The 13,464-nt window shown below is 45.2% G+C and overlaps 1 protein-coding gene across 1 annotated transcript in view; it reads left to right on the plus strand.

Annotated features, from left to right (window-relative positions):
- Nucleotides 1-3,538: 3,538 nt before the first annotated feature.
- PLPP1 (phospholipid phosphatase 1) overlaps nt 3,539-13,464 on the plus strand; it is a 68,548-nt gene continuing 58,622 nt past the window's right edge. Inside the window, exon 1 of the mRNA XM_074855083.1 lies at nt 3,539-3,789. Coding sequence (XP_074711184.1) covers nt 3,732-3,789 — 58 coding nt within the window. The 5' untranslated portion in view covers nt 3,539-3,731. The remainder of the gene's footprint in view (nt 3,790-13,464) is intronic.

Genomic DNA, 13,464 nt, shown 5'->3' on the forward strand with positions numbered 1-13,464 from the left:
TAGTTCTTATCTGATACAAAGTAGTGAATACTTGTTACACATTTAACCTTCTCCACACTTTTCATGATTTTATAGATCTGCACGTTATAAAGCCTTTTCCTCTCCCATCATTCCCTTTTCGTGTTGAAAAATCCTATTCTACTTCTGTTTCTCTTGCACTGAGGCTGTTGTATACAAGTGCTAAAAATCCTTTTTGCCTTCCTTTCAGCTTTCTCTGCTTCTACTTACCCATTTTGATGTGGGATTGCCAGCATTCAGGAATGTGTCATAGTGATATTGGACGAATTGCTCTCTACCTCTTTCCTAACAGCACTCCCAGCACTGCTCGGCACTGAGCACCCAGAGGATGGCTTCCCAGAACTGTCCACCGTGACCCTCTCATCCCTTTCATGAGTGGTAACAGCTCATTCAGAGCTATTGATTCCCATCAAGCTACAGAGAAACAAGCCTGGGAAAGTCCCATTATTTACTAAAGCTGCTGATCTATATGAATGTTAATTGCAGTTAAGAGTCCTGTTGGGTCAGTGCTAATTAATTATCATACAAGTACCACTACAGATTGATGATAAACTTCCTGAGAAGGAAACTTTTAAGTAGGATGGGCAAAACACTGAAGATCAGGATTTCTAGAAGAACCCGAAGAGAACAAAGACATGAACAGGGCTGTAACTTGGGCCTGGTGTTCTCTGCTGCTCACTGCTCTCAATTAAACAAACAAAAAGATACAATTAAAAAAACCCCAGCTAAATAACCATTTTAGGAGAATCTGAATTCTAGAGATTAATATTAGACTGTTTTAAAATGTAAATTTAATGACAGGATAAAATATAATTTATGAGCTTTGTCTGTTGCCTTTGTTTTATTCGGGTCCCAGATCAAAAACATTCTTTAGCACAGACCCTGCTATGCATATGAGTGGATCTGTCTTGACATCACTGAGTCACTATGATGGTTAAGAATGGTGGACATCCAAGTGCCTTGCTGTGAGGGACAGGTACCAAGCAAAGTCTAGACAGGAAAAATACCACAAAGTCAGAAGATACTACAAAACTCTCACAGTACCAGGAAAAAATAAAATTTAGAAGCTATGATATTTGTGTAGTACATTTTATAAAACCCCAAACTTCCAACTGATGTTGAACGTGATTTCTGTTTGTGTTTATAAATGAACATCCTCCATCCCCTTGGGAATGTACTGCTCCAGATGCTCTCGAGCACCATCAATTTGCCATTTCTGCTACCCTGGGCATTGTTGCTGCCGCAGACACTTATTATTTGTTAAAGGTGCTTGAGCATGCATGCAGTTTGGTTTGGTTTTTTTTTTCCTCTCTTTAGCTTTACACCAAACATCCTTACATCCTTTTTGTGTGAAATAAGATCGTATCTGACGATGCAGTACTTGTAGTAACACAACCCTTGAATAATGTAGGGTTTTGCTAATCTGAGTAGTAATTCAGGCTGAAAGTGCTTGGGTTGGCATGCTTCCATGGTTAATGCTTGTCTGCCTATGAAGGCCCGGAAAAGCCTTCTGAGAGCCTAGAACAGTGCAGTGCTAACCGAATGCCTCCAACCCTGTGTGCTCAGCTGGGGGTTTCCAAGTAATCGCAAGCCTGGTGGTGGGAATAGAGTTGCAACAGCGAGGCTCCTATCCCTTGTGCAATGGAAAGTTTGGAGAGGAACAGGGTCACTGTTTTCTTTCCTGAATTCTGGCAGAAGATTGTAGAGATGCCTCTTCCCTCAGGCAAGCTACCTCTCAAGGGTGAAACAGAGATGTAGAAACTGCAAGACAATAAAGCGTGACTAATTTCTCTCCTTGGTGAGTGCTGTGCTGCTGCAGCCCAATTTCCAGGTGTTTTTAAGTGTAATCACTATCTTGCTTACATTCTTCTGGGAAGAGATCCATTTAAATTAGCGCAATCTCTTCGGTCTCTAATTTACTGCACAGGGGTGTGGATCAGGAGAGCTGTTTGCTGCTTAGCCCAAACAAGATTAACGTGATGCTTTTGGGTTGAAGAAAGCAATTACAGCAATTGTGCATGGAATGTTTGCGTTGCCTGTCTTCTGGGTTTTCTAACCATCTTGCAATTTTGGGGATGTTATCTACTCCTGATTTAAGACCTTGTGAACAATCCCCTGCTTTGTGAGGAGCAGAGCAGATGGCACACTTTTCTTTCAGCAGCAGTTCTCACAAAGATAAGCCCACTTTTCATCCTTGCCAGGTTGTGCTCCAATTTGTTCCATTACTTTCTGCATTTTAAGACAACACTGGAGCCTCCATCTCCACGAGACCATCCCAGAATACTTGCACAGGAAAGCGTGCTCTGTAAATTACACTACACTCCTGGAAGTCAAGGGCAGTTTTAATTTCTAGAACTGCCCATTTTGATTTGTAGCTGGGATGCTTCTTAGCTGTTGAGATGAAATCGGGAACCCCGGATGTGCTGCTGTGTAGAGTTTCTTTATATATTGTGTATGGAGCTGCTTTATGTACTTTTTTAAGGCAGCATGGTTGAAGATAACAGCATATTTAGCAAGGCATTTCCACCACCTTGTTTCCCTTGTCGATCTGCCAGTCCTGTTATTCCGCCTTTAGGATACAATACAAAGTGAAGCTGTTTACAGAATTAGAGGGTGGAATACATGAGAAATCGCAGAAGAGTTTATCCGGCTGCTTTCCGAGTGGGAAGTGCCGCTCCACCTGCAGCTACCTAGAACAAAACACAGATGTGCTCAGTGGCGCGAGTGAGAAGTTTGTGCCCAACAGCTCTAACAACACTGGTGAATGAAGTTGTCTGTTTTGTGGTAAATGCTGTTAAAATAAAAATGAGGTTATGCAGAAAACATTTTCTTCACATCGGTCGCGATTTTCTTTCCAAATAAAAGCTTTTAATAAGGAAAAAGATTGTTTTGGGTTGGACTGAAACTCAACTTCTCAGCATTTTTGCAATTTTCCAACACTCTTTAGAGGTGGAAACGGCTTTTTCCTAGTCAAAAAAAAAAAAAAGCGCCCCCGTGTTTGCAGCAGAGGACGCCTCCCCGGCTCTGTCGCAGGCAGGCCGGGGCGCCGCGGCGGCGGGAGTCTGTGTCCGGCCGGAGCCGGGCGCCACCGACAGCCCCCCCAGGTGTTGGTGACCGCGGCAGCCCCTCGGGGGGCCGGGCAGGCCACGCTCCGCTGCCCCGGCCCGTATGGCCTCAGGGCAGGGCGGGCCGTGCCGGGCCGGGCCAGGCCGGCAGGTGGGGGCACAGCCCGCCCGCCCGCCCTCAGGAGCGGGGGGGCGCGGTCCCGGAGGCGCGGGGGTCCCCTGGCACAGCGGGCTCGCGCCGCGGGGGCGGGGCGGGGGGCGGGGCGCCCTGGGGGCGGGCCGCGGCGCCATTGGCCGGCCCGCGCCGCGCCGCGGCGTTGCCGCGCGGCCGCCGGGTGGGGCGTCACGGCGGCGGGTCGGGGCGGTCGGAGGCGCCGCCGCCTGCCCGCCCTCCTCCCCCCACCCCCGCCCGCCTTATAGCCCCGGTGGGCGCCGCGGCGGCGGCAGTAGCGCAGTGCGGGCGGCGGCGGGACCGCGGGGGGCGGGCGCTGCTGGCTCGGAGCGCAGCGCCTTGCGGCGGCAGAGCCCCTCCGTCCCTCCCTCCTGCCGCCTCCGCTCCGCTCCCGCCCCTCGGGCCGAGGCTGTCACCGCGCTGCGCGAGGAAGCGCGGCCGCAGCCGCCGCCGCGCCTGTCGCCGGCGCTGCCAGCATGTTTGACAGGACGCGGCTGCCCTTCGTGGCGCTGGACGTGGTCTGCGTGCTGCTGGGTAGGTCGGCGGGCCGCGGCGGGGGGCGAGGGAAGCCGTCCCCGGGGCGCTGCGCCGCGCCCCGCTCCGCTCCCTCCCCGCACGGCACGGGGCTAACCGCATGCTGGCCACCCCCCTCCCCGTGGCGCCAGGCACCACCCCGGCGCGGGTCTTTCTCCAGCCTGCGCCTTCGCTGCGCCCATCTGCCGCTTCACCGCTGCCTGCCGTCCCTTCGCCCCCCCGCCTCCCTCCCTGCTTGCCTCTCGCCTGCCCCTTCCCTTCGCCGCCGCCCCGGGCAGACGGCGGCGCCGCGCCCTCCCGACCCTCGCACGGAGGAATCTGGTCACTGCCGCCCGCCGGGGCCGCGGGCTGGGAAGGAAAGAGTCCTGGGGGGAGGGGGCTGCTGCCGCTTATCGACTGACATCTGGAACTCCCTCCGCTCTCTGGTGTCCTTACTCCTCCTTCCCTCACCTCTTCTGCCGGCTGGAAACCGGTTGTGGCGAAAGCCTCTGCTGGGGAAGTGTAGGTGTCCGCAGTCAGGGGTGCGCTTGTTGCCCTCGGTGGTCGGACGGCCGCCCCGACGCGGGCCAGGGTCGCGGGGACGCGCTTCATCGCCCTGCCCGGCCGCGGCGGCGCGACGGGCGTTGTGCAGCGGAGATGAGGGTCGCTTTGAGGTCCGAGTTGAGCGCGGTCTCAGGGAAACTCAACCGATACTCTCGGTTGAGGCTGAAAGCGAAATGGGGTATTTACTGCAGCACGATGTTTGCGTGCCCGTGTCTGTGGGCGGCGGTGAGGGACACGTGTAGGGGCAGGAGCGATGCCTGGGTGCGGGGAGCCCTGACAGCCACAGCACACTGCCACAGCACTGCAGACGCTTCTCTTGGCTAGTCCAGAGAGTGCATCCTTCCTAGTTTTTCTTTCTTCTGTTTCAGTCTCCAGCTCTGTTGAAACAACATCATGGCCTGTCAATTTGCATTGACTTTCTCCTTTTACGTAATGGCACGGTGTAAAGCGTTACTGATGTTAGTTACTGATCAGCAAAGGAGAAGTTTTACTCTGTAAAGAGCTGTGACTCCTCTGGACCTTTGGGTGTTGAGAGCCTGGGAAGTGTCTTCAGTATCTGAAGATGTTCTTCTTGGTCAGTCTTAGGAGGTGTTAGGCAGTTTGTTTCTTAATCAAATGAGACCAGTACTTCAGTAATAAATCTAAGCACTTTCTTGTCATGTTCAGTGGGGGTGTTCAAACAGGCCTGGCTCATGAAGTCTCTCTTGGATGAAAAAGTTTCTAGCATCAATATGAACATAAGGAGCAACATTTTATCTTGCTAGATGCTTCACATGGCAACGGTACCCGTAGCTAAATGGCATTAAAGAACAAAATTACGGTGAACGATGCATTGATTTGAACAAACATTACATGAGAGAGAGCTTCTGGAGAATGATAGTGGATCCATGTAGTCCAGTAGGAGCAATCTTTACTCGGAGGTTTTACAAAGCTACACTGTAGCAAGGTTTAATCTTTCATGCTGTCTTTATGGCCAGTAAAACAGTTTTGACTATCCTGACAATTGTCATTACAAAATCTTTACAATTGGGCAAAAGTTTGCACTATGCATATATTTTAGTCTGTTTGAAGCATATGTGCATACTCTTAAGTAACCTTGAGGAAAACAAAAGGTATTAAAATGAAGACTATAGGAGGCATATGACTTGAGGGTTATCCAGCTAAAAGAATGAGGGTTTCCCCCTGCTCCTGCCCCAAGTTACTACCTGGGGGGTGGATTCTTGACCTTGCCCTGCGGTGTAATATCAATTTGCACACCTTCCCCTGCCCCCCGTGTATCATTTGCATCACAGATGCCCTAATCTGATGCCTCAGTGTGCTGGAGGGTTGCCAGACTTTTTATTTTCCCTGGTCTTGTTTACTTCCTATTAGTAGGAGGAAAAATGCAGGCAGTGCATAACATGAAATCTCTTGACAACTGTAACTTCAAACACATGGAGTTACAGGTTTCAGTGAAACTCTAGCTGAGGCAAGAATATGTAAGTGTAAGAATGGGAAAGATACTGCATATAGAACCAGATTCTCTTCCTCTTCTTCCTGGCTCCCATGTGATTGAGACAGACCCTTAGAAGAATAGGTCTTAATCCTGTGTGTCTAATGGGGGAATCCGATTTTTTTTTTACTGTAAGAAGAATAGTTCTTGTTGATTGTGGATTCTTATTCTAACTTGCTTTTCCCCTGCCCTTCCCCCCCCTGCACTTTGGTATCTACTCAAATGGCTGAGGTAACTGCCCAGATAAAGTGACTTGCAGGTGTTGATAACCTGATACCTAGTATCTCCACTAAAGAGACCAGGAAGCCTCCAAGAGTAAACTTTACCTGTGTTGTACTGAAAGTTTAAAACTATGTAGACCAGCTTCAGCTGAGGAATGAACTCTCAATCTTTGTGTGGTAGCCCATTCTACAAAAAGGGCTACCATTAGCATACCCATGATTCCCAAGGTAACTCTTACTGTCACTTGAGACAGAGCTTGCCTTTTTTCTCCTCAATCTCCTGCCCGCACCTTCCCCATAGTAAGTGAAGATGGAGAAGAAAAATTAATTTCATTGTCTAAGCAATGTTTGACAGAAACCTAAGGATATCACTTCAAGTTACAATGACCTGATTTATCCATAAGCTCACCGCAGTGGAACTGGATGACTGTGACTGTGTGTCTGACTTACTCGCTCCCATTTTAGTCAAACCATTTTTTGTGCAGGTTCAACTCTCCCAACACAAATTTTCCAAAGGGGAGGGAAGGGAAAGAGAGATTTACTGTATATTTTTTTTTTTTGTGATTTAAATGGCTTTGTTGAAAGGTCTGACAAGTGCCCAAGGTGGAGGAGAGGTAAGACACTAAGATCAAGAAAGAGCAGGCAGCACAGGAGGGAGAAACATCCTCCCCCTTTATGTGGCATTAACCTATCAGATGTGTTTGGTTGCTTGAAACTTAAGTCTAAGGTTGTTCTTAATTGGCCTTAAGGAAACTCCCTCCCTCACCTACCTTTCTACCCAGTAAGGGAGAGACAATTCAGGGAAAGCAGTCTTTGGTGCCCTGAGAAAATAAATGAAAGATCTCCTTTCTTATCAGGATGATAATTCTTTCCTAAATGATACTAGTGTTTCAGCATTAAACTAGTGTCATATTCTGTAAACTAAAGAAAGAAAAAGCTGCAGGTTTCTGCGGTATCTGTCCTTAAATAGTGTGACAAGGCTGTATCTGCATTCTGTGAGTGCGTGCTGATCTGCAGTGCTGCGTGTGTGTGTGCAGCACGTTGTATGCAGCTCTGCAGTGCTGCAGGCAACAGCTCCCTTACTCTGTGCAGTCCAGTAGGCAGTGGTCAACTACTTCTGTCACTGGCGAGCATCAACAGCCTGGACTGAAAGGTTTCCTTCTCCTGCATACTTTTGTTACTTGTCCCTCCTTGTTTTTCTGATGGAGAGACATTTTATATATCATGGCATAGATGTGTAAATGGAATGGCATTACTAGACAATAGTAGAACCATTTTCACTGATACTGAGACTTGATTCTTATGGTTTATTATACTTTCACTTTGTCATACAAAAAATAACAGCTTATTAGGGTAACAATTAGATAGCTTGTGACTGATATCTTCATTAGGCACTATACATATACTCTATGCCACTTCTATAGGTCTATTGTTTGACTGCAAATCAGACTCCTTCATTAAAGCAGGTAAACAACACTTAAAGAACACAGTTGGGAAACCCATGGTAATCAGTAGAAGAACTACTACATTTACCTTTAGACCAAACTCTCACTAAGACCAGGTCAGATTAAAGTAACTTCTGCAGAGGTGACTAGAGCGATAAGGAAAACATCCTCTGTGATGCCAGACTCTAGGACAACTTGCAGTGCAACAGAACTGTGTTTCTTTAGTCCCTTGCCTGACTACACAATTACTGACAAACTACTGTAAGTACTTATGGAGTGTACTTGTCAATATGCGATTGCTGTTGTAATGCAAGAATACGTACAACCTAAGATTAGAAAAATTGATGTCTTCTAAAGAGTTTGGCTCTTCACTGTTCTGATCCAATCTTCTGCCGTATGTTGGAAATAGTAAAGGATTACTTAGTTAAATTTCAAACTGCTGTAGCACCTAATTATATTTGGTGTATGTGTAGGGATTTCTTTTGCTTTTTTTCTCCTCCCCATGTCCTACCCTGTCCTGGTTCAAGAAGCCAACTGAAAACTTCCCTATTGCCAGCCATTCTCTAGCATTAGGGCTATCCGCTACTTTGGTGTGAGGCACCTTAAGCTGCAAGGAGTATCTGTGGAAAAAAGGAGGTTGGTAGGTGGCTGGTGGTGGGGAAGGTGAGACTGTGGCAGTCTTATTTATCTTTTTTGTTATGAAACTACTTCTAAGTAAGGGGAGGAGAAGTTCTAGTCTTCCAAACAGAAGAACATGTCAACTAAACCCAAAAATATGAAATGCTTACATCACTTTTTAAAGCATACTATTTAAAGACTACTGGAGTGTCGTGTGATACAATATGCTAAATGGCAGATGCATGTGTGTAGGACAGGTGAGTTTGCTTTTGCAGTGACTTCCGAGGGTGAGATGGCTAGACCACTCTGCACACCCTCTACAATGTTTTTGCATTAGGTGCCATTCTTCCCTTTTGGGAGTGTTTACTCTTGCTGTCACTGAAGGCAGCCGTCTTTGTGACGATTAAGGTACTGCTGTTCAGTCAAGGAGGGCCTCCTTCTACATGGGTTAGCACTTCCTGATTGCCCTAGTTCAAATAAAACCTCCTCCCCTATTACTTGTGACTCACTGACATATGTGTCACCATCCTTATTTTTCATGTCATGTGGATGATAAATCTTTTTTCTAGTGCATGAATACTTTGTTAAGCTGTAACAGGTTCAGGTGAAAGAGCAGCTTGTCTTCAAATGACGCTGTCCACCAGTACCACGAGATGATACCCATTAAGCTGTCTCTCAGTTCATTGGAAACATGGCTGTGACCTAAACCAGGGAAAATCTTCCCTCTCCTACTGTGCTTTCTCAAACACATGAGACCAAATAGTCTGGTTGTGACATTGTCCCTTGTTACTGTTCTTGGCAAGTCACTTTTTATTTTCCCCCACATAAAGAAAGATGCTCTACCCGGAGACTCTCTCTGTCTTGCTTGGAAGCCTACAGAAAAGCCTCAGGTTAGAACTCAACTTGTTAATGAGCAGTATTAAAAGTCAGCAATTGGGTTCCTGCTCTGGCAGGTATTGCTTTTAAAGTGTTTCTTGTACTCTGGCTAACCCCAGCCTCAAAAAGAGAAGTTCTTGCACTTGTTTTTTACAGGAATGGGTAAATCCTAATTCACCTTCTAGTGCCTTCCCAAGAGACGTATCTTCAATTTAGCACTATACTCTTTCCTCTTGGCATAATAGAGGAAGTTGCTTGTCAGCAGTGAGGTTCCTTACAAGCTGCTTGAGTCCTGGTGACTTTTTAACCTTAAGCAGACAGAAGGGCTCTTGCAGCATGCTTATGTGAAGGTGGTGACCTTTGCTTAAGAGAATGGGAGGGAAGGGGCTTCTGACACATTTTCTGTAGAAAATGAAGTACCACGCTACAGCTAAATAATAAAATAGTTCGTCTCTCATAGTTGAAGAGGTCCTGCCTCACCTTTATAGCTCTTTGGGTGCTTGTTGAGCCTGTACTGAGTTGATTTAGTACACTGCCCTGGTTTCAAAGAGTTGGATAGCATGAACTTGTACTGACTAAAAGCAGCTTGGTTTGAAACCTGCACAATCACAGCCCTGGTGGGAGAGGAAGTAAAGAGTTGACTGCTGGTTGCGTGCTACTGCGTAGTTTTAGTAGGAGCACTGTTGCTCTGACCAGATGCTGATGACAGGATAAAGCTGTGTTAGTCCTCTATCTGTGACTGTGTTAGAACCACAGAAGCGGCTGGCACGAACAGGTGACCTAACTCTGGAAGGTACCTGATGGTGAGAGGTAACTTGAGCTTTGTAGTGTTCCAAGTGACTTGGATTTATCCCTGACAACTGATAATTATCTTCCCAGAATTAGTCCAGGAGAATTAAAACAAACTCACCTTGGAAAAAAAGAAAAAAGGAAGTGCTGAACAGAATAACGTAGAACCTTATTGGGAAGATACACCACCCACAGAAGTATGACTTCAAAAAAGTCAGGTTCATTGGTACGGGCTTGTTTATTGCTGTATCTGCTCAGGGGGGTGGGGGTGGTGCCAGGGCTTGGTTCTTTTTCTTATCCCACAAAGGAAGCTCTTCCTTCTTGGGGTTTAATCAGGTAAAATAGTTGACTGAAGACAACTGAAAAATCCACAAACACTACAAATTCAGATAATGGATGACTAGCAAGTGACTAGTTATAGCCAAGTTTTATGACAAAATTAAAACCATTTAAAGCTGTCCTGAAGAAGCAAGATTTCCTTAAGATACTTTCTTAGACCGTTTTGTTGGAACAATGTAGTTGCCACTACATCAGGAAATACTACTAATCAGTTTGGCTGCAGCAATAGGCTTTAGTCCCACCTGTGAGTAGACCCACAAGCATTTTTTTCAGAGTAGTGTAGTCGTGGAAGAAAAAACAGAAGAAACTATGCTCTTTATATTAAGTATCTTCAGCTCACCTATTCTTGTTTAACAATTGACTGCTAATGAGTTGACCCACTTTCTGGGAGGAATTTTCCTTTCCAAGTTATGAGGCTGATCTCAGAGGCACAGAACTAAAAACTGTCTATTGATAAACTTGCATTGTGTCTTTCAAACTACCTTTGACAGATTACTCTGGTACACTAATTCTTCTAGCACAGTCAGGTCCAGTCTTGATTTTAAAATCAAGAACTGCTTGTTCACACAGAAGCCAAAAATAGACCCAAGTAAGCTTCTTCAGCAGAATATGATACAGAAAAGTAATGTTGAAACTGTCTGCTGCAATTACCAAACACTCCTGTTATCACATTGAGTTGCAGTATCTGAAACAACCAATACAAAAAGCATTAATAAGCTGGTCTTACACTGTTACAGACTTTGCTGATTCATCTTTAAAAAAGCTGTAACCAAGAAGCAGTCTGATGCAGAAGTGTGTTAAGGCACTTTAGTTTTATTTGTATTGTACTTCCAACACAGTTTTGGCATCTCCTATTTATGTGGCATCTTGATATTTCGCAACAGGAAAATAATTTTTTAAATGTAGAAGGGCAAGTATGTCATGTCAGGGCATCCATCTTGTATTGGCTATAAACGCTGATTCTACTAAATGGAACCAAAGGTATGCAGGAGCCCTATCAATACAGCCTTACTTTTGTGATGCTGCTGCTGAAACAATGAATCTTGCTAGATGTTGCCTACACTTTAGTGCCTCCTCACCTTAGGCTGCTATTGCTAAGCATGCAGCTTTCAGAGGGACCACATAGGGGTTGCTTGATCTTGTAAGGTAGCTTCAAGATGTTAGCTAGTCATCTCTGGTATAGAAGAAGGGTCATAGGTTTTTGTTACATGATCCCTCTCCTAGGGAAGGAGGAAGCTGTGCCCAACAAGAGTTTTGCTCATTTTTTGCCTGAAGTCTAGAAGGGATTATGTATCAAATTTCAGCATCTCAAGTAGCTTCTGTCTCTCTGAGAATAATGTCCAATTTTTCCCTCAAATTTATCTTAGTATATTTTTGTCCCTTTAACTTTGCTCTGTTACTGCAGATCTGCAGATTACTGTAAATCTGTTCTGGCTGAGTCACTGAGATTTAACAGTAGGTGCAATATTCTCTGAAACTGGAGTGCTGGGATAAGGCACATACATGTATCTAAGCTTATCTACCTTATTTTAAGGTATCTGAGGGGCAATGGACTATGCTTACCTTAAGCTGAAGGGACTGGTTTGGAAGCTAGTGGTGAAGAGACATGAGAGGATAAACTTCTAGTTTTAACCATGCAACCTTCTGATGTGCAGCAAGCTAATGGGGAGCATGTGTGGCCCTTAAGGGGTCAAGAGGGCTGAGATATAGAAGGGAGGCAGTGAGATTGAGCCCTGCAAAGAGCTCCAGTCAGGAGCTGTTCTCCATTAAATTCCAAAAATCATCATTTTAGTCAGTGGCTCCTTTTCTTGGTGTTTCTTTAGTGAGTTCTGTACCTTTTTGCTGACTCAGGGAAATTAAGGCTTCATTTTGTTTTGTTAGGTAAGCCTATGCTGCAGTGCTAGTATTCAGTTGAAATACTCCAAGCCAGTATGGTGGCTGTGTCTAATGCTAATGGAGATGCTGGGGATGGAAATAAGGTCACTGTTTCTGCTTGCAGACAGTCTCTTGTCATTCTCATGTCGTCTTGAATCTTAAGACTCCAGTCGCCAACACCAGAAAATGAAATTTCCAATCATTAATACGTAGAAACTAAGATCAGGAATCTAACGCTGATAACTTCTACTGAAAGTAGAAAGCAACACCTGCTCTATTATATGAGTACTAGAAGACTTTCTATGCTGTTGCATTATTCATTATACTCAAGTATCAAAAGCAATGTTGTCTAAATATTTTTTACAAATGCTGGTTAAATGAACTTCTCGGGAAGTCTTCTGAATCAGTACAAAACAATTGCTCTGATAGCTCTAAAATATATAGGGTATTCTCATTTTTCCTTTTAAAATTCTGTTTAGGTACAGCTTAATAAAGAGCTTATGTTCTCAGAATGTACTATTAGACACTACAAACTTCAGTGTACCATGAAAAAATGTGGTTCTGATAACTAAAAATACTCTTAAACATGGTGGTATGCAGCAGTGTGTACAGTATAAAATAATGTTCTGGTGGATTATAAGGTAGACAATCTTATGGAAGTTCTGAGTCCCTCTAGCACTGCCTTTGTAAGGCCTGACTTTGTTAAAAGACTTTAAAATATTGTTATGCTTGTAAGACTCACTGGAAAAAGGGCATTTACACTACTAACAACTAATTGGCTATTACATTTCTAGAGACTGAATGGTATTTCAGGTTATGGTGTGTAGCTATATGTGAAATACTCTGAAAGCCTCTTGCTGTGCACTCCCACAAAACAAAAGTTAGAATGGAAAAATAGTTAGAACTTCTGGAGTTTAAAAGAACACTGGTCTTGCATGACATTCAGAGTTAGTATCACCTGCAGAAAAAAAAAAATCCCTCCCTGCCTTGCCTACCGCTGACCTTGATAGTTCAGTTTCTTTTGCTGTATTGTTTTCCCTGTCTGTAAACCCTGTGCTTTAGGTAGATTGTTTGTAGATCATGATCTTTGGGGAGCATGCATGGCATTTTGTATCTGTGGGCTTTTTAATCCTCTAGACAATACAGTCAAAGCCTTTAACAGTGAACATAATACTGAGCACATAATGCAAGCAGTGATTAAATATTTATTTAATTTCCCCTAAACAGGAAGGGTTATTGCTTGCTCTGGCTGCAGCCAGCTGGATTCTTCCCCACCCCATGAACAGCACTGCAACACAAGGAGCTGCTGACCTCTCCCTTTCCATCCTTCCCTGTGCCCCCAGTGTCTTTTGGATATCTGAGGGTCTAAAAATCTTTGCAAGTCTGTCGGTGATCAGGGCAATTGGCCTCTGCCCCACTGGGTGAACTGCTAATGAGTTCCAGGTGGTTGTCAGTTGACTGGTTGAACTTCAACATT

Source organism: Strix uralensis, chromosome Z, assembly GCF_047716275.1.
Source record: "Strix uralensis isolate ZFMK-TIS-50842 chromosome Z, bStrUra1, whole genome shotgun sequence".
Lineage (NCBI taxonomy): Eukaryota > Metazoa > Chordata > Aves > Strigiformes > Strigidae > Strix > Strix uralensis.